General features: G+C 52.5%; 2 protein-coding genes across 3 annotated transcripts in view; one reads left to right on the top strand and one right to left on the bottom strand.

Moving 5' to 3' along the window:
* The window catches only part of FYCO1 (FYVE and coiled-coil domain autophagy adaptor 1), a 79223-nt gene that overhangs the window by 19546 nt on the left and 46597 nt on the right, over window positions 1–13080 (bottom strand). The gene's annotated exons all lie outside the window — the stretch shown is intronic.
* On the top strand, window positions 5817–11612 carry CXCR6 (C-X-C motif chemokine receptor 6). Its single transcript, XM_061128812.1, has 2 exons — window positions 5817–6336; window positions 9419–11612. The coding sequence occupies exon 2, from the start codon at window positions 9440–9442 to the stop codon at window positions 10460–10462; it is 1023 nt and encodes a 340-aa protein (XP_060984795.1). The 5' UTR covers window positions 5817–6336; window positions 9419–9439; the 3' UTR covers window positions 10463–11612.

Here is a 13080-nt window from a genome sequence, read left to right as displayed (position 1 = left end):
GGAGCCTTCCAATCACGGACGCAGGGACAGAGCCCGCAGGCCCTGTGTCTGGGGAGCCACGGGGGCCAGGCTAGGGCGGGCAGGACGGCGAGGTGTGGGGGGACAACAGGGCCGCAGTGACCTGCCCGGCACAAACGGGCCGCCCTCCTCTCCCACGCCAGCAGAGTTACAGCCGTGGGGCGAGTGTCCAGCACCACGGATGCCAACTTCACAGCGCCAGTTTCTGACTCGACGAGCCCGCTCTGGCCCTTCCCCGAGGAACAAGGGCAAGGTGAAGGGGCGGGAAGTGGCACGGGCAGAGAGGGAGGTGGTGGGGGCCCCCTCGTACAAGGGGGGCAGACCCACACCACGTCTCCTCTTCCCTCACAGCCCATGGTCTGCCGTCCAGAGAACCAGCTGCTGGAGCTGCCTGGCAGGAAAGAGGTACTGTGGTTCCCAAAGTGTGCTCTGTGGAACACCTGTGTCTGGGGAGGGGAACCCCGTACTCTTTCTCCGAAACTCACGGCATTCTTACACCGTCAAGGCTCTGAGATGTCCTGCAGTAAAGGCAGCTCCTAAATTTTAAATCTAGTGTTCCCACGGAACGTTTTTAAACCCGACTGAGTTGCCGCTCCTTGGCGCGTACTGGTTAAGATGCCAGTGGCCACAGGTCACTGATGGGGACACGGAGGCCTCACCGGCTCTCACGCGGCTCTGGGGGCAGGAATGTCTGTGCAACACACAGTGCGCTGCAGTGACCACGACACACCGGGAGTTTGGGGGGGTGCCCAGCGCCTCCCCCAGGGGCGGTGACACACGCGGCAGCCGCCACCCGCTCCCAGCGCCCAGGCTCCTGCACCGCAGACTCACCCCACCCCCGGTCACACCCCCGGTCACAGCCCCGGTCACGCTGCGCCTTGCCCGTCTGCAGGGGTCTCACCTCCCCCTGGCCCACCAGATCTTGCAAACAGGGGCTGCGGCGGGACTGTCCCTGCCCCAAAGGACAGACCACGGCCATCTGCAGGTATCAAAGCATGTCCATGATACTTGCTGAGAAATACACACGGGGGAGTGAATCCTTAGTGTGGAGATCCAGGATGAGAGGGCAGAGGGAATGCTGACGAAGTCAAGAGAAGAATCGGGGACAGATCCCAAAGGAGGAAGACTCCGAGTCACTCAAGGGGTGGCGGGCGCTGGGTTAGCAGAGCCACACCTGAGGACAACCCGCAGCCCCTTCACCTTGAATGGGTTTCTCTCACACACAAAGCAGGCTGCAGCCTGCCGACTTACAGCCTCTCTCTCTGGAGGACAGCCGGCACAAGAGAGGCCTCTGTCCTCTCAGGAAAGCTCTGCGCATGAGACCTGGCCCTTCAGACAGCTGGACGTCACACCTGCTCCCCACGAGGCTGGGCCACTGCTCGCCCCACCGTAGGGCCCCACTCCCCTCCCCATCCTGTCTACTGCTGGGGGCCGAGGCCACTGACTGCCACAAGCTGCCCAGGGCCCTGCGGTGAGGGTGCAGGTGGCGGCTGGCATGCAGGGGGCCTCCAGGGCTCCCGACATAATCAGACACCCAGTAGGGCCCAGGTATCTGGCCAGGGATGTCTGTGCAGTCTCCATCAGTACACGACAGGTGGGAGAGTCTGTCCGCAGACACCCTGCCCTCGGGTCTGAGCGCCCTGAGGTCCGAGCAGTGGGCGCCCTCTGGCTGGAGCTTGGTGTGGATCCTGGGGGAGTATGGCTTGTGTGTGTGTGAGAGGGGAGAGGGGGGCATGCAGGTGGAAGGGGTGGGCAACTCTCCAAGGTGTTCCAGTCTTGGCTTTATGACTAACTCGGACTCTGGGCGAGCCCCTTCCTTCTCCAAGTTCTCCTCTCTAAGAGGGAGGAGATGGAACCAGCTGGACTCCAGTTCTGCTGGCTTAGAAAGGCTGTAAGTTTCAAAGGACTTGGAAAAAGCATTCCACTGGCCGGAAGGATCTGGGCTTACTCTGGCAGGCACTATTTCCAGGGAAGGTGCAACAAGAACATGTTCTGAAGTATCTGCTGCCAACAAGGGCAAGCCTGTCACTCATTTTTCTCCTTGGCCCAGCCCACCTCTGACCTCCTCCCTGTCCAACACCTCCTTCGTGTTCATCTTTCAACTGCTGGCTTCCAGATTCCTACACTGCCGTCACAGAATGTTTGTGCGAGAAGCAGCTCAAAGAATCATCCAGTCCAACCTCCACTTAATAGCTGGGGAAGCAGAGGGGCAGGGGAGAGGGCCAGTCAGCTTGTCTCGTTTCATTTGCCCTCAACCTTGTCCAAAGTGCAAGTACCATAAATGAGAAAGATAAATAACATATGTAAAACAAATGCTGAAAACTGTGGTTCGTTCTCTCAGTTTTCCTGCATTAAAAATAAAAGACATCAGGGGACTTCCCCGAGTGGCTAAGACTTTACCTTCTGATGCAGGAGGCATGGGTTCAGTCCCTAATCGCGGAACTAAGATCCCGCATGCCATGTGATAATGGTGCTAGAAAAAAAGCTGAATACCTCTATGCAAAAGGGCAGTGACAACAACTGATCATACTTTGCACCAGATATGAGAGATTAATTCAGAAGTGGATCATAGACCTAAAAGTAAAAGCAAAAAAAGAATTTTTAAAAAAGAAAAAGAAAAGCCAAACAGTTAAAAAAATTAATAATAAGTGAATAAATAAAAGATGCCGGGACTTCCCTGGTGGTCCAGTGGTAGCGACTCTCTGCTCCCACTGTAGGAGGCACAGGTTCAGTCCCTGGTTGGGGAACTAAGATACCACAAGCCGTGGGGTGAGATTGAAAAAAAAAAGTCCTAATCTATTATTTCTTCTCCTCCTCTATCTCCTCACCTCTCTGACCATCACGACACAGACAACCTGATTACCTGCAAGTATTACCAGAGTAGGTCCCACGACCCTTGCCAGTCCTGGCTGAGGCCCCGTGCCGGCGATCTCTGTGACGGGGGGGTGGGGTGGTGCGGGAGGGGGGAGTGTGCATGGGTGGGTGAGGCAGTCTCAAAGGCGATGATTAGGGACACAGACTTTCCTTTCAATGACTCTTCAAACTGTGGGTTACAACCCAATCAGTGAGTTGTGAATCAGCTGAGTAAGTTATGATGCATATTAAAAATTAAATAGAAAATGTCAACACATTTTTGCATCATGGTAACGGAGAAGGCAATGGCACCCCACTCCAGTACTCTTGCCTGGAAAATCCCATGGACGGGAGGAGCCCGGTAGGCTGCGGTCCATGGGGTCGTGAAGAGTCGGACACGACTGAGCACCTTCACTTTCACTTTTCACTTTCATGCATTGGAGAAAGAAATGGCAACCCACTCCAGTGTTCTTGCCTGGAGAATCCTGGGGACGGGGGAGCCTGGTGGGCTGCCGTCTATGGGGTCGCTCAGAGTCGGACACGACTGAAGCTACTTAGCAGCAGTAGCAGCGTGTGCTAAGGATAAGCATTGTTTTTAAGAGGCTCTTGTTTGACTTTATGTCTACACACAAACACACCTGGGTAGTCATGTAAATTTCTGCAGCAGAAAATGTTCAAGCAACTCTGCTGGAAGATGTTAAGGGATTTTGAAGTTTGAGGACAGGGAACAAATGCAAGGCCACTAGGGGGCACCCTCACTCCTTTTGTAGACACTGAGATGTTTCAGAAAAGCTCACGGTCCACAAGTGACCTTCCTCCTCCCCTTGCTCTGGCTGTGGGAGCCGACTGCTAGCTATGGTGGCCTCTTGTGGGTGATGGCACATCACCCTGTCCTGTCTATCTGAGCTTCCGTCCCTGAGCCTGTGGTCAGTCAAGCGGAACCTGTACCGAGGCGCGTATATCTGTCACCTTGCCCTCTTGGGGGTGGTCATCTTGGCCACCCCTGCCACATTTGGCCTGGGCACCTGCCTTGCATACAGCCAATGTGGTTTTCTGTCCCTAATGTCCTCAAGGACATGAGCAAGGTTTGCTCCACTTCAGAAGCAAGCAAGAATGAACTGGAGACCACGGGCAAGGACGCCGAGGAAGTCCCCAGCAAGGTGGTCCAGGGTCCACGCCTGTCTGGACGAGGGGTCACAGAGGGGCGCTCTCCAGCTTAGTATCTGCAGCTGGGATCTACAGTATTTTCCTGTCACAAATCAAAACGCCTCTGCCCCTTACTTGCTTCTTTAACTTCAATCCTGCCAACTGCCCGGGGAGCAGACTCCTGGCTGCTCAGGTTGTCTGAGGAAGGCATGGAGCCTAGAGAACCTCCTGGCCTGTGTGTCCTGCTGACAGCCTTCCTCAGAGGGCCCCACCCACGCCAGGCCAGCAGTTAGGAGTGCTGCTCTGCCTGTTACACGGGGCCTCCTGTGGACTGGAGAGGTCTCTGCTTTATAACTGCTCTGCCCAGTACAGTACAGTACCATTGGACTCATGTGGCCGCTTAAATTGAAGTTCATCAGAATTAAAACAAAACTCAAAGCTTGGCTCCATGATTGCAGTGGCCACATTCCAAGTGCCTGATACCTACACTTGCGCGCCAGACACATGGACACAGGGCACGCACATCATTCCTGAAGGCTCTGCTCAACAGCTCGGGTCTGGAAGGAGAGGCTACGCCATACGGTGGGCCACATTCACTGTGGGGCTCGGGTGCATTTTACTTGACAATTAAATTCTTACTAGTTTTTCTTTTGGTTTTGGCTTCCTTTTTGCTACAAAACCAAGTGAAGAAGGGCGCTTCTGGTTTTGATGTCTGATTACTTGGTAACTATGGGCTGACCGAAACACGCAGACCCACATCCCTGTCCTCACAACTGATCCGCCGCCTGCTGCCCTCTGGTTAGGCTGCTTTTCTGAGGGTCTTTCCACTCATCTTCCACAGCCCCCACCACCTACCACCGCCTGGCAGGTACTCCTCTCCCAGCAGCCACTGCCCCAGCCCTGGTCCCAGAGCTGCCGCCGGAACCAGGGCTCTGGCTCCAGAATGTCAGGCATTCAGAAAAAGGGAATGGCAGTTGAGTCTGACCCCAAGAGAACTTGTGGGGGGCACAGCCGCCATGGCCCTTTTATTCTTCCCCGATTCTGTTCAGGAACTGTTTGCATGTTCTGGGGAAAACCCAAGACATATGATTGGGTACTTGCCGTCAAGAAGTTCAGTTTTGTTTCAAAGAAAAGCAACCGATACTCCAAATTGGAAGACAACAGAAATAAAATTCTGGCCCTCAGACTGGGAGGGGCTCTAATTTAGTTGTGAGTTTTCCACTGGAGAACTTCCCACTGGAGAATGCTTATGACAAGTACAGTCACGCTCCCTCTGAGATACACATCTCTCCTCCCTCTCAAGCACATACGCGGTCACGGAGGGCACCGGGCTGTTTTTCTGCAGGGAGGACATGCTGAGGGGGACAAGCACAGCCAAGTCAGCCTGTTTGACAAGGTTCAGGCCCTTCTGTCATCACCCTGTGAACTGGGCCTAAGGGACACGGTTGGCTTGTCACTGGGAAGAACCCATCTCTCAAAGCTCAAAGACTCCAAAATGTGAGGCTGGCTCCCTGTGAAGGGATGTCTTGTTGAGAGAGACAGGCGCTTCAGGATTTGGTTCAGCCTGTTCACTGGTGATCCTAGCCATGAGAAGCAGGGCGGTGAGCACCACCTGAGTGGGGTGGGTTTAGGAGGCAGGGCTGCATCAGGCCCTCTGGCAGACCCATCACTAGAAGCCATCTGGCCCACTGGCCTGGCGATGATAGACACCTGGGCTTGCATCCTGGAAGTGGCAGTTGTTGGTTGTGAGTCCGCAAGGGTTGTTCTCTGGCTATGGTCCTCTGTATTCCCATCTATGAAATGGGATAATACCTACTGGCAGGGTTGCTATGGGGATCAGGGCTGTCATGTATGTTGGAGGTGCACACACAGAACCCAGGCCATAGCATCAACTTTGCATCGGTCCAGATCCAAACTGCTCCAAAGGAACATATGACTAGTGAATGATATTATTTTAGGGTATAAATGCCTCCACCTTCAGTGGACTACCAGTGCCAGACCTGTGCATGGCTCCCCTTCCGCTTACAAATGGAAACCCTCTCAGATCCTGGTCAAAGGGTAAGACGCCCGCCAGGATGCGGGTGTTGCACAGCATTGGAGCTACTGCTTCATCTCTTTGACTCCCAAATTATACGGGTGCAGGCTGGGTCATGTGGATTCTAACCTGCAAGATGGGGGAGGGCTGGGTCTCCTATCATCGCCAACTGAGGACTCTTCACAAGTACTCAACGGAAACCCAGACCGCATCAGAGACAAACGCAGACCTTGCTGCTGTGAGCAAATTTGTCTGATTAACAAACTGAAAGAGCAGCTCTACCGGTGAGTCATTTATCTTTTTCTTTATACTTAAAAGAGGGGCTAACCCACATTTTGGGGGGATTCTCAGAGTCCTGTCCGCAGCGTGGTACAGTATCAAGTGCTCAGGTTTGGTTTGAGCTCTTGGCTCAAACTTCAGCTCAGGCACTTGTTGCCAGAGGGCTAGCGCAGGCTAGCTACCTGTGTTTGTTCACTGACTAATCTCTTTTTCCCTTTTTTTTTTGTTTCTTTCCCATTTTATAAGACTGTTGTTATCTTAGCTTATGGTTTACTTTCTTTTATCCATGTACATCAATACACAACTGTAACAGCTTTTGCAAATACAGAAAATTTTAAAGGAGGAGGGGAAATAAGTCACTACTAATTCTACTAGTCAGGGGTGAACTGCTGATAAAATGTAATTTTTGTACGTTTTAAAAAACAATTTTTGCCAAAACCATGGAGCTTATCATAGGTTCTTACAAAAGGTCCACAGAATATGGAACAGAGGGATTTAGAGTTCACGAATCCCCGCAACTGCAGGCATGTATGTGCATCACTGAGGGAGACACTGTGCAGCTTTTACGAGACTCTCAAAGGGGTTTCTGACCAAAGAAGGTTGAGATCATGATCGATTCCACGTTCACTCTGTCATCTGTTCATTGTAATAGTGTCGGCCAATAGTATTTTGCATGTCTACTTTCTGCTTACATTGTTTCGAGCAATTGAAATATACTTTGGGGGGGCAGGAACTGGGAGACTGGGATTACATATACACACTACTATATAGGTGCATGGCACAGGGAACTCTACTCAGTACCCTGTAATGGCCCACACGGGGAAAGAATCTAAGGCTGAAACCAACACGACACAGTAAATCAACTATGCTCCAATAAAAAAAACTTTAATGCACTGCATTTTCCAAAGTCAAGAGTGCTTCCTAAATGTTTCAGTCATATTCTATCTCATGCCTAAATTATATTTTGCTTATTCATTATAAAATATTTACTATTTCCAAAGTTGGATATGTTATTATTTTTTTAATTTTCACAAATCAACCGAGGACTTTGGTTAGAGAAAATAAAGAAATGAGTGTTTTTAACATTTCTAGAAGGGAAAGTAATTTTTAATACTCTATCTGCACACAACCATGCAGTCCCAATCTGTTACATACTGTTTAAGTTCACCAACTGTTACAAATGAATCTGCATGGGTCCTCTGAGGAATCTGCAATGCCAGTGTAATGTATTTTTAAAAGGGAGAGGAAGTCAAGCAATAATGGAGATGTGACATTACTTTCAACATCACGTTCTAAATGATAAACATGCTTTTGCCCCCATGTGAAGCAATAACACATACACATCATCGTTTGATCCACTTAACTTAGCAGCCCAGAGATGGTGGGGCAGAATGCCTACGGGCTGACCTTTCCCTCTCAGAGTGCCAACAGTTTGTAGTCCAGGAGGAGGGACTTATCACTGAGCAGTCTTAGCCCAAAGGCAAGGTCCTTTCTTGGAGCAAGAGGGTGCTTTGACCCCACGAACAACCAAAGTGCACTAGGGTGGCCATCCCTTCTAGTTAGGACCCAGCATGGGGAAAAGTCAAGTCTCTGAGGATACCAGAAAGGAGAAATCATCTCTCTTACACCCTCTTATCTGGCCAGTTGATATTCTGCCTTTGCTGGACAAAGGCCTGTTCTTAAACCTCTCCCTGAGGTGCCAGTGGATTATGGCACTAGTCATTGCAAGAGCCCCTGTGTGCTGAGTGTCTGAGGGTCACTGACCTGGCCCCCCAGGGGACTGACCCGGCCCCCCAAGGCTGATGCTGCCACAGCTCCCACACCAGACTACGTCACCCTTGGGGCTGGTCCGTGGTCCCCAGCAGGGTCACAGGGCCCAGAGCAGGGTCACAGGGGGTGATAATCTTGAAGGGCTAGGACCCCTAGGCAAGAAAGACAGCTATTTGGTCTCTGCTATAAGCAGCCCCACTGCAGGGCTGACCACCGGCCCTGTTTGTGGCCGTGTATTCCCCTGACGTCCCATTTCCATCAGCTCTTCTGTTTGTTAAAGGAGACCCCTCAGCCCTACACTGTTGGTTGTAAAAGCTAGAGCAATGTTCCCTTCTCATGTAATCTACCCTGTAAGAGATTCCTAAAGATCAAATAGGCTCTGAGGGTGGAACATCATACACAGACAGGGAAGGGGAAGGCTGGGGTTGGGCGTGAGGAGAACCGCCCAGTTCCCTGGGCAGGAAGCCACTCAGCCAAAGCACTGGGCAGCCTGGGCTCTTCCCCGACCTGTCTCCCCATCACAGGAAGATGAGGCAGGATGAACGGGCCACCTGGGGAAGAAAGGACCAAACTCCTCTTGGTTTCCAGGCCCATCAAGGTGAACCCCTAATTGCCATAGCTTTCACAATTCCAGGTCCAGGGGTCAACCTCACAAAACATGGGGCACAGGCTGGGTGGGCACCTGCTGTGAGGCCCAGGCAGATGAAGACAGCTTCCCCACCGAAGACCAGCACAGTCCTTCCGAAAGGACAGGGCCCCCATTTCACCATGTGATGACCTCTGCTTCCAAGGCCATTCAGCACAGGATTTTCTGGAATGTGGGTGGGGTCCTGAGAACTTTACCGCAAGTTCAGGGTCCCAGGCTGAGCAGTTTCCTCTCAGAACAGGCTGTCCCCAGTATCCCGTGCTGTTACCCAGCAGAACAGTGGGAGCACTTAGAAACTGACTATTCGCCCCCTACATGTGGGCAACAGGGCACTGGGAAGACAGGAGGGGGCTTCCTAGGAGGCACTAGTGGTAAAGAGCCCGTCTGCCAATGTAGAAGACTTAAGAGACGCGGGTTCAATCCCCAGGTGGGGAAGTTACCCTGGAGAAGGAAATGGCAACCCACTTTAGTATTCTTGCCTAGAGAATCCCATGGACAGAGGAGCCTGGTGGGCTACGGTCCACGGGGTCACAAAGTATCGGAAATGACTGAAGTGACTTAGCATGCATACACGCACATTTGCCCCCTGAATGTGGGCAATGGGACAGTAGGAAGACAGGAGGAGTCACCCTCAACCCAAATGCATGTAATTCCTGTGGTTTGACTCCCAGGGGTCCAGCAGAACAGACGACATGGCTGAGTACGACTACAAAGACTTCGGGTTCTTCAACAGTTCCAATGACAGCAAACAGGGGAACCAAGACTTCCTGCGGTTCAGCAAGTTCTTCCTGCCGTGCGTGTACGTGGTGGTGTTCGTCTGCGGCCTGGTGGGGAACTCCCTGGTGCTGGTCATCTATGTCTTCTACCAGAAGCTGAAGAGCCCGACGGATGTGTTCCTGATGAACCTGCCCCTGGCTGACCTGGTGTTCGTCTGCACTCTGCCCTTCTGGGCCTACGCAGGCACCCATGAGTGGGTCTTTGGCAACATCATGTGCAAAGTCCTGCTGGGTATCTACACGCTGAACTTCTACACGTCCATGCTCATCCTCACCTGCATCACCGTGGACCGCTTCATCGCTGTGGCGCGGGCCACCAAGGCCTACAACCAGCGGGCCAAACGCATGGCCTGGGGTAAAGCCATCTGCTTGTCCATCTGGGTGGTTTCCCTGCTGGTTTCCTTGCCGCAGATCATCTACGGCAATGTCCTTTACCATGACAAGCCCATCTGCAGTTATCAGGAGGAGATTTCCACCATGGTGCTGGCCATCCAGATGACCCTGGGGTTCTTCCTGCCACTGCTTGCCATGATTGTTTGCTACTCGGTCATCATCAAGACCCTGCTTCAGGCTCGAGGCTTCCAGAAGCACAAGTCTCTGAAGATCATCTTCCTGGTGGTGGCGGTGTTCCTGCTGACCCAGATGCCCTTCAACCTCGTGAAGCTCATCCGTAGCACGAGCTGGGAGTACGACACCATGACCAGCTTCCACTACGCCATCACAGTGACAGAGGCCATTGCCTACCTGCGTGCCTGCCTGAATCCTGTGCTCTATGCCTTTGTTGGCCTCAAGTTTCGGAAGAATTTCTGGAAGCTTGTGAAAGACATAGGCTGCCTCCCTTACCTGCGTGTCTCTGGCCAACACACATGTTCGGAGGACACTTCCAGGAGTGCGTCAGCCTCTCACAATGTGGAGGCCACCAGCATGTTCCAGCTGTAGGGCTCAGGGCGGCTCCCGGATGTCACGGGAGCACGGCTGTGTCTTCCGGATGAGGCAGGCTTTGTGTATAGTGCGTGCGTTCTCATGGAGAGGTTACCCAACGCTGCAGCTGGGGCGGGCTGCTGCTTCTTAGGCATGAACAGATCTGCTTTTTCACAGCCTAGCCTAAGCTCAAAGGGGAGTCTGAAAGCTGTGAGGGCTTTCCTTCCTCCACCCCAACAATACTGATGCCAGGAAATGACATGTGATTCTCAAGACCCCAGGTTCTCCTTCACTGGGAATGGGACGGGGACAAAGAGTTGAAGAGGGGGACATGGCCAACAAAGGTCTTGAAGGCAGGTAAGAGTCTGGGTTTCCAAGTTCCGAAAACTTTTCTGATGGCTGGTAGGCAGGGGACATTAGAGCAGCCGTGAAAACCGGTGCTGACCTTGGTGTCTTAGACCTTCCTTCACCAGGTGCCTGACAGAAATGAGCTCAGGTTCTGTCACACCTTTGGGGTTTTGTTTTTACAGAGATAGCTGGTTAATCCTGCTATCTTTGCTTAATATGGAAGGACTAGCACCGGGAAACACGAATGGGCCGAAGCAAAGTAGGGTCGGATGAAGATTCCAGTGAGCCACAGAAGGCTAGAAAAATATGCAAAGCTGGTGAAGAGTGTCAGGAATCTAAGCAGCACTTCTTAAATGGATCTTCAGTGGGTTTGCTCTTAAAATCTGAATTACTCAATGCCTCACATACAAATCATGTATAAATGTATATGTTTTACACACACATGCATATCAAATAGCATATGATTTTCATGACTGAGAAATAAAACTTTTAAAATCTCTCCAAACTACTTTTACCCTCAGGCACATTCTATCTTAATGCGGTATTCCTGAATAAAACAAAAGTGATCACTTGTGGGCTCAGAGCACAGGAAATAAGTTTACTTTGACTGTCAACTTTGAAGGCAGTGCTCTATCCATACACCAATGGTAACAAACCAACTTCTTCACTGTGGCTTCTAACCTCCTGCCCAGAACAAGAGGAGCATTTCTTACCTCTGAAATGTGGTCATGGGATGAAACAGAGTTTTAAATGTCAGTCACTTGTTTATTAGACCCCAGCACCTGCTCATCAGGCTTGAAGTGGCCTTTTTGACTCACATGTTGCAAAACCACTCACTGAAACAGGGAGAATACTTTGATGACAGCTAGAGAGAGACCTGGGGAGGGGGTCAGAACAGGCTGAACAGTGAGGTTTTGAGGCTTGGGCAGACCTGGGTCACGGGCTGGTAAGACCAGCTGCGTGCGGCTCAGTCACTTCAGCGGTGTCCAACTCCTTGCAACCCCATGGACTACAGCCTGCCAGGCTCCTCTGTCCATGGGAATTTCCCACAAGAATACTAGAGGGGGGTTACCATGCCTTCCTCCAGGAGATCTTCCTGACCCAGGGATCGAACCTGTGTCTCCTGCATTGACAGGTGGATTCAACTTTTTACCACTGAGCCACCGGGTTAAGACCAGTTGGTAATGTCTTAGCCACTTCCGCTTTGGTGCAGCGTGTACCGTAACAGTACCTACTGCCTCTTAGGCCGGGCATGCAGAGGGCTGGAGAGGATGCCCACCAAACACTTAGCACTCTTGGCATTTGTGGGAGGAAGGGCCCACCAAATGGCGAGGCGTGGGAGGATTGGCTTCATGCCTTCCAGAGGTGCAGGGCATGGCCCAGCTGTGAAAAGCCTGGGCTTGCAGGGCCTACAGGGCCCCACCAACTGTTTCATACACACGCTAAACACACCCCTGGGGAGAGCAGCTTTACAGAGAGAGCAGGAGAGCAGAGAGCTCTGCTCAGGACACAGAGACCATCTAGTGCTCCATAAACACCAAAATCTGACCTTTTCACTGTGACAAGGCTGACCTTTAACCTGTTTATGTTGGCTTCAGAGAGGTGGAGGTTGGTCACCCTCCTCTGTGCGGTCACCTTAATGTTTAGCACTTATGCTAGAGAGGCCACGAGCCCCTGGCCTCCCCAATAATGCCCCAGAACAAGAGGCAGAGGCCCTAACTGGGAAGGAATGGGTGAGGTTTCTGGCCCAGTTTAGGGCCTCTGACCCCACAGAGGAAGGCAGTGTGGTGTGAGGGGAAAGCCAGGGCTCTGGGGTGACTCAGATCCTGCTTGGAGGAAAGCTTCATGTCTGTGCACCCCAGGACAAGGCAGGCGACCCCCCCGCCCAAGCCTGTTTCACCACCCATACACCCGCCGTCCAGGAGCGCTGGGAGGTGGTAACCACGTGCTCCGAGCCATGCTGGGGGTGGCTGCTGGGACCACTGTTTCCTCCCCTCCTGGGTGCCGGCCTGGCTGAGTCAAACGAGAACAGTCCCCTCAGGCCACGCGCCACCACAGGCCTGTTATGGGCCCTCTGTCCAGGCTGCCCGCAAAAAGGTTCTGCACTGGCCCTTCCACAGCTGAGGAACACCTGTCTGCCTGTCCTGAGGAAAAGCACAGCCGCTCCATCTTTCCCCCTTCTCTGTCTCCCCAGGCACTGGTTGGGCCCACACTCCGGCCTCACCTGCTGCCCTTGGGAGCAGAGATCATTTCCCCAGCCCCCTCCTGGGTGCACACCACTGCGGGCA

Source organism: Dama dama, chromosome 24 (genome assembly GCF_033118175.1).
Source record: "Dama dama isolate Ldn47 chromosome 24, ASM3311817v1, whole genome shotgun sequence".
NCBI lineage: Eukaryota > Metazoa > Chordata > Mammalia > Artiodactyla > Cervidae > Dama > Dama dama.
This window is presented reverse-complemented; position numbering and strand designations above follow the sequence as displayed.

Coding starts and splice junctions, on each gene's coding strand:
- CXCR6 (XM_061128812.1), top strand. CDS start 9,440: ATGGCTGAGTACGACTACAAAGACTTCGGGTTCTTCAACAGTTCCAAT.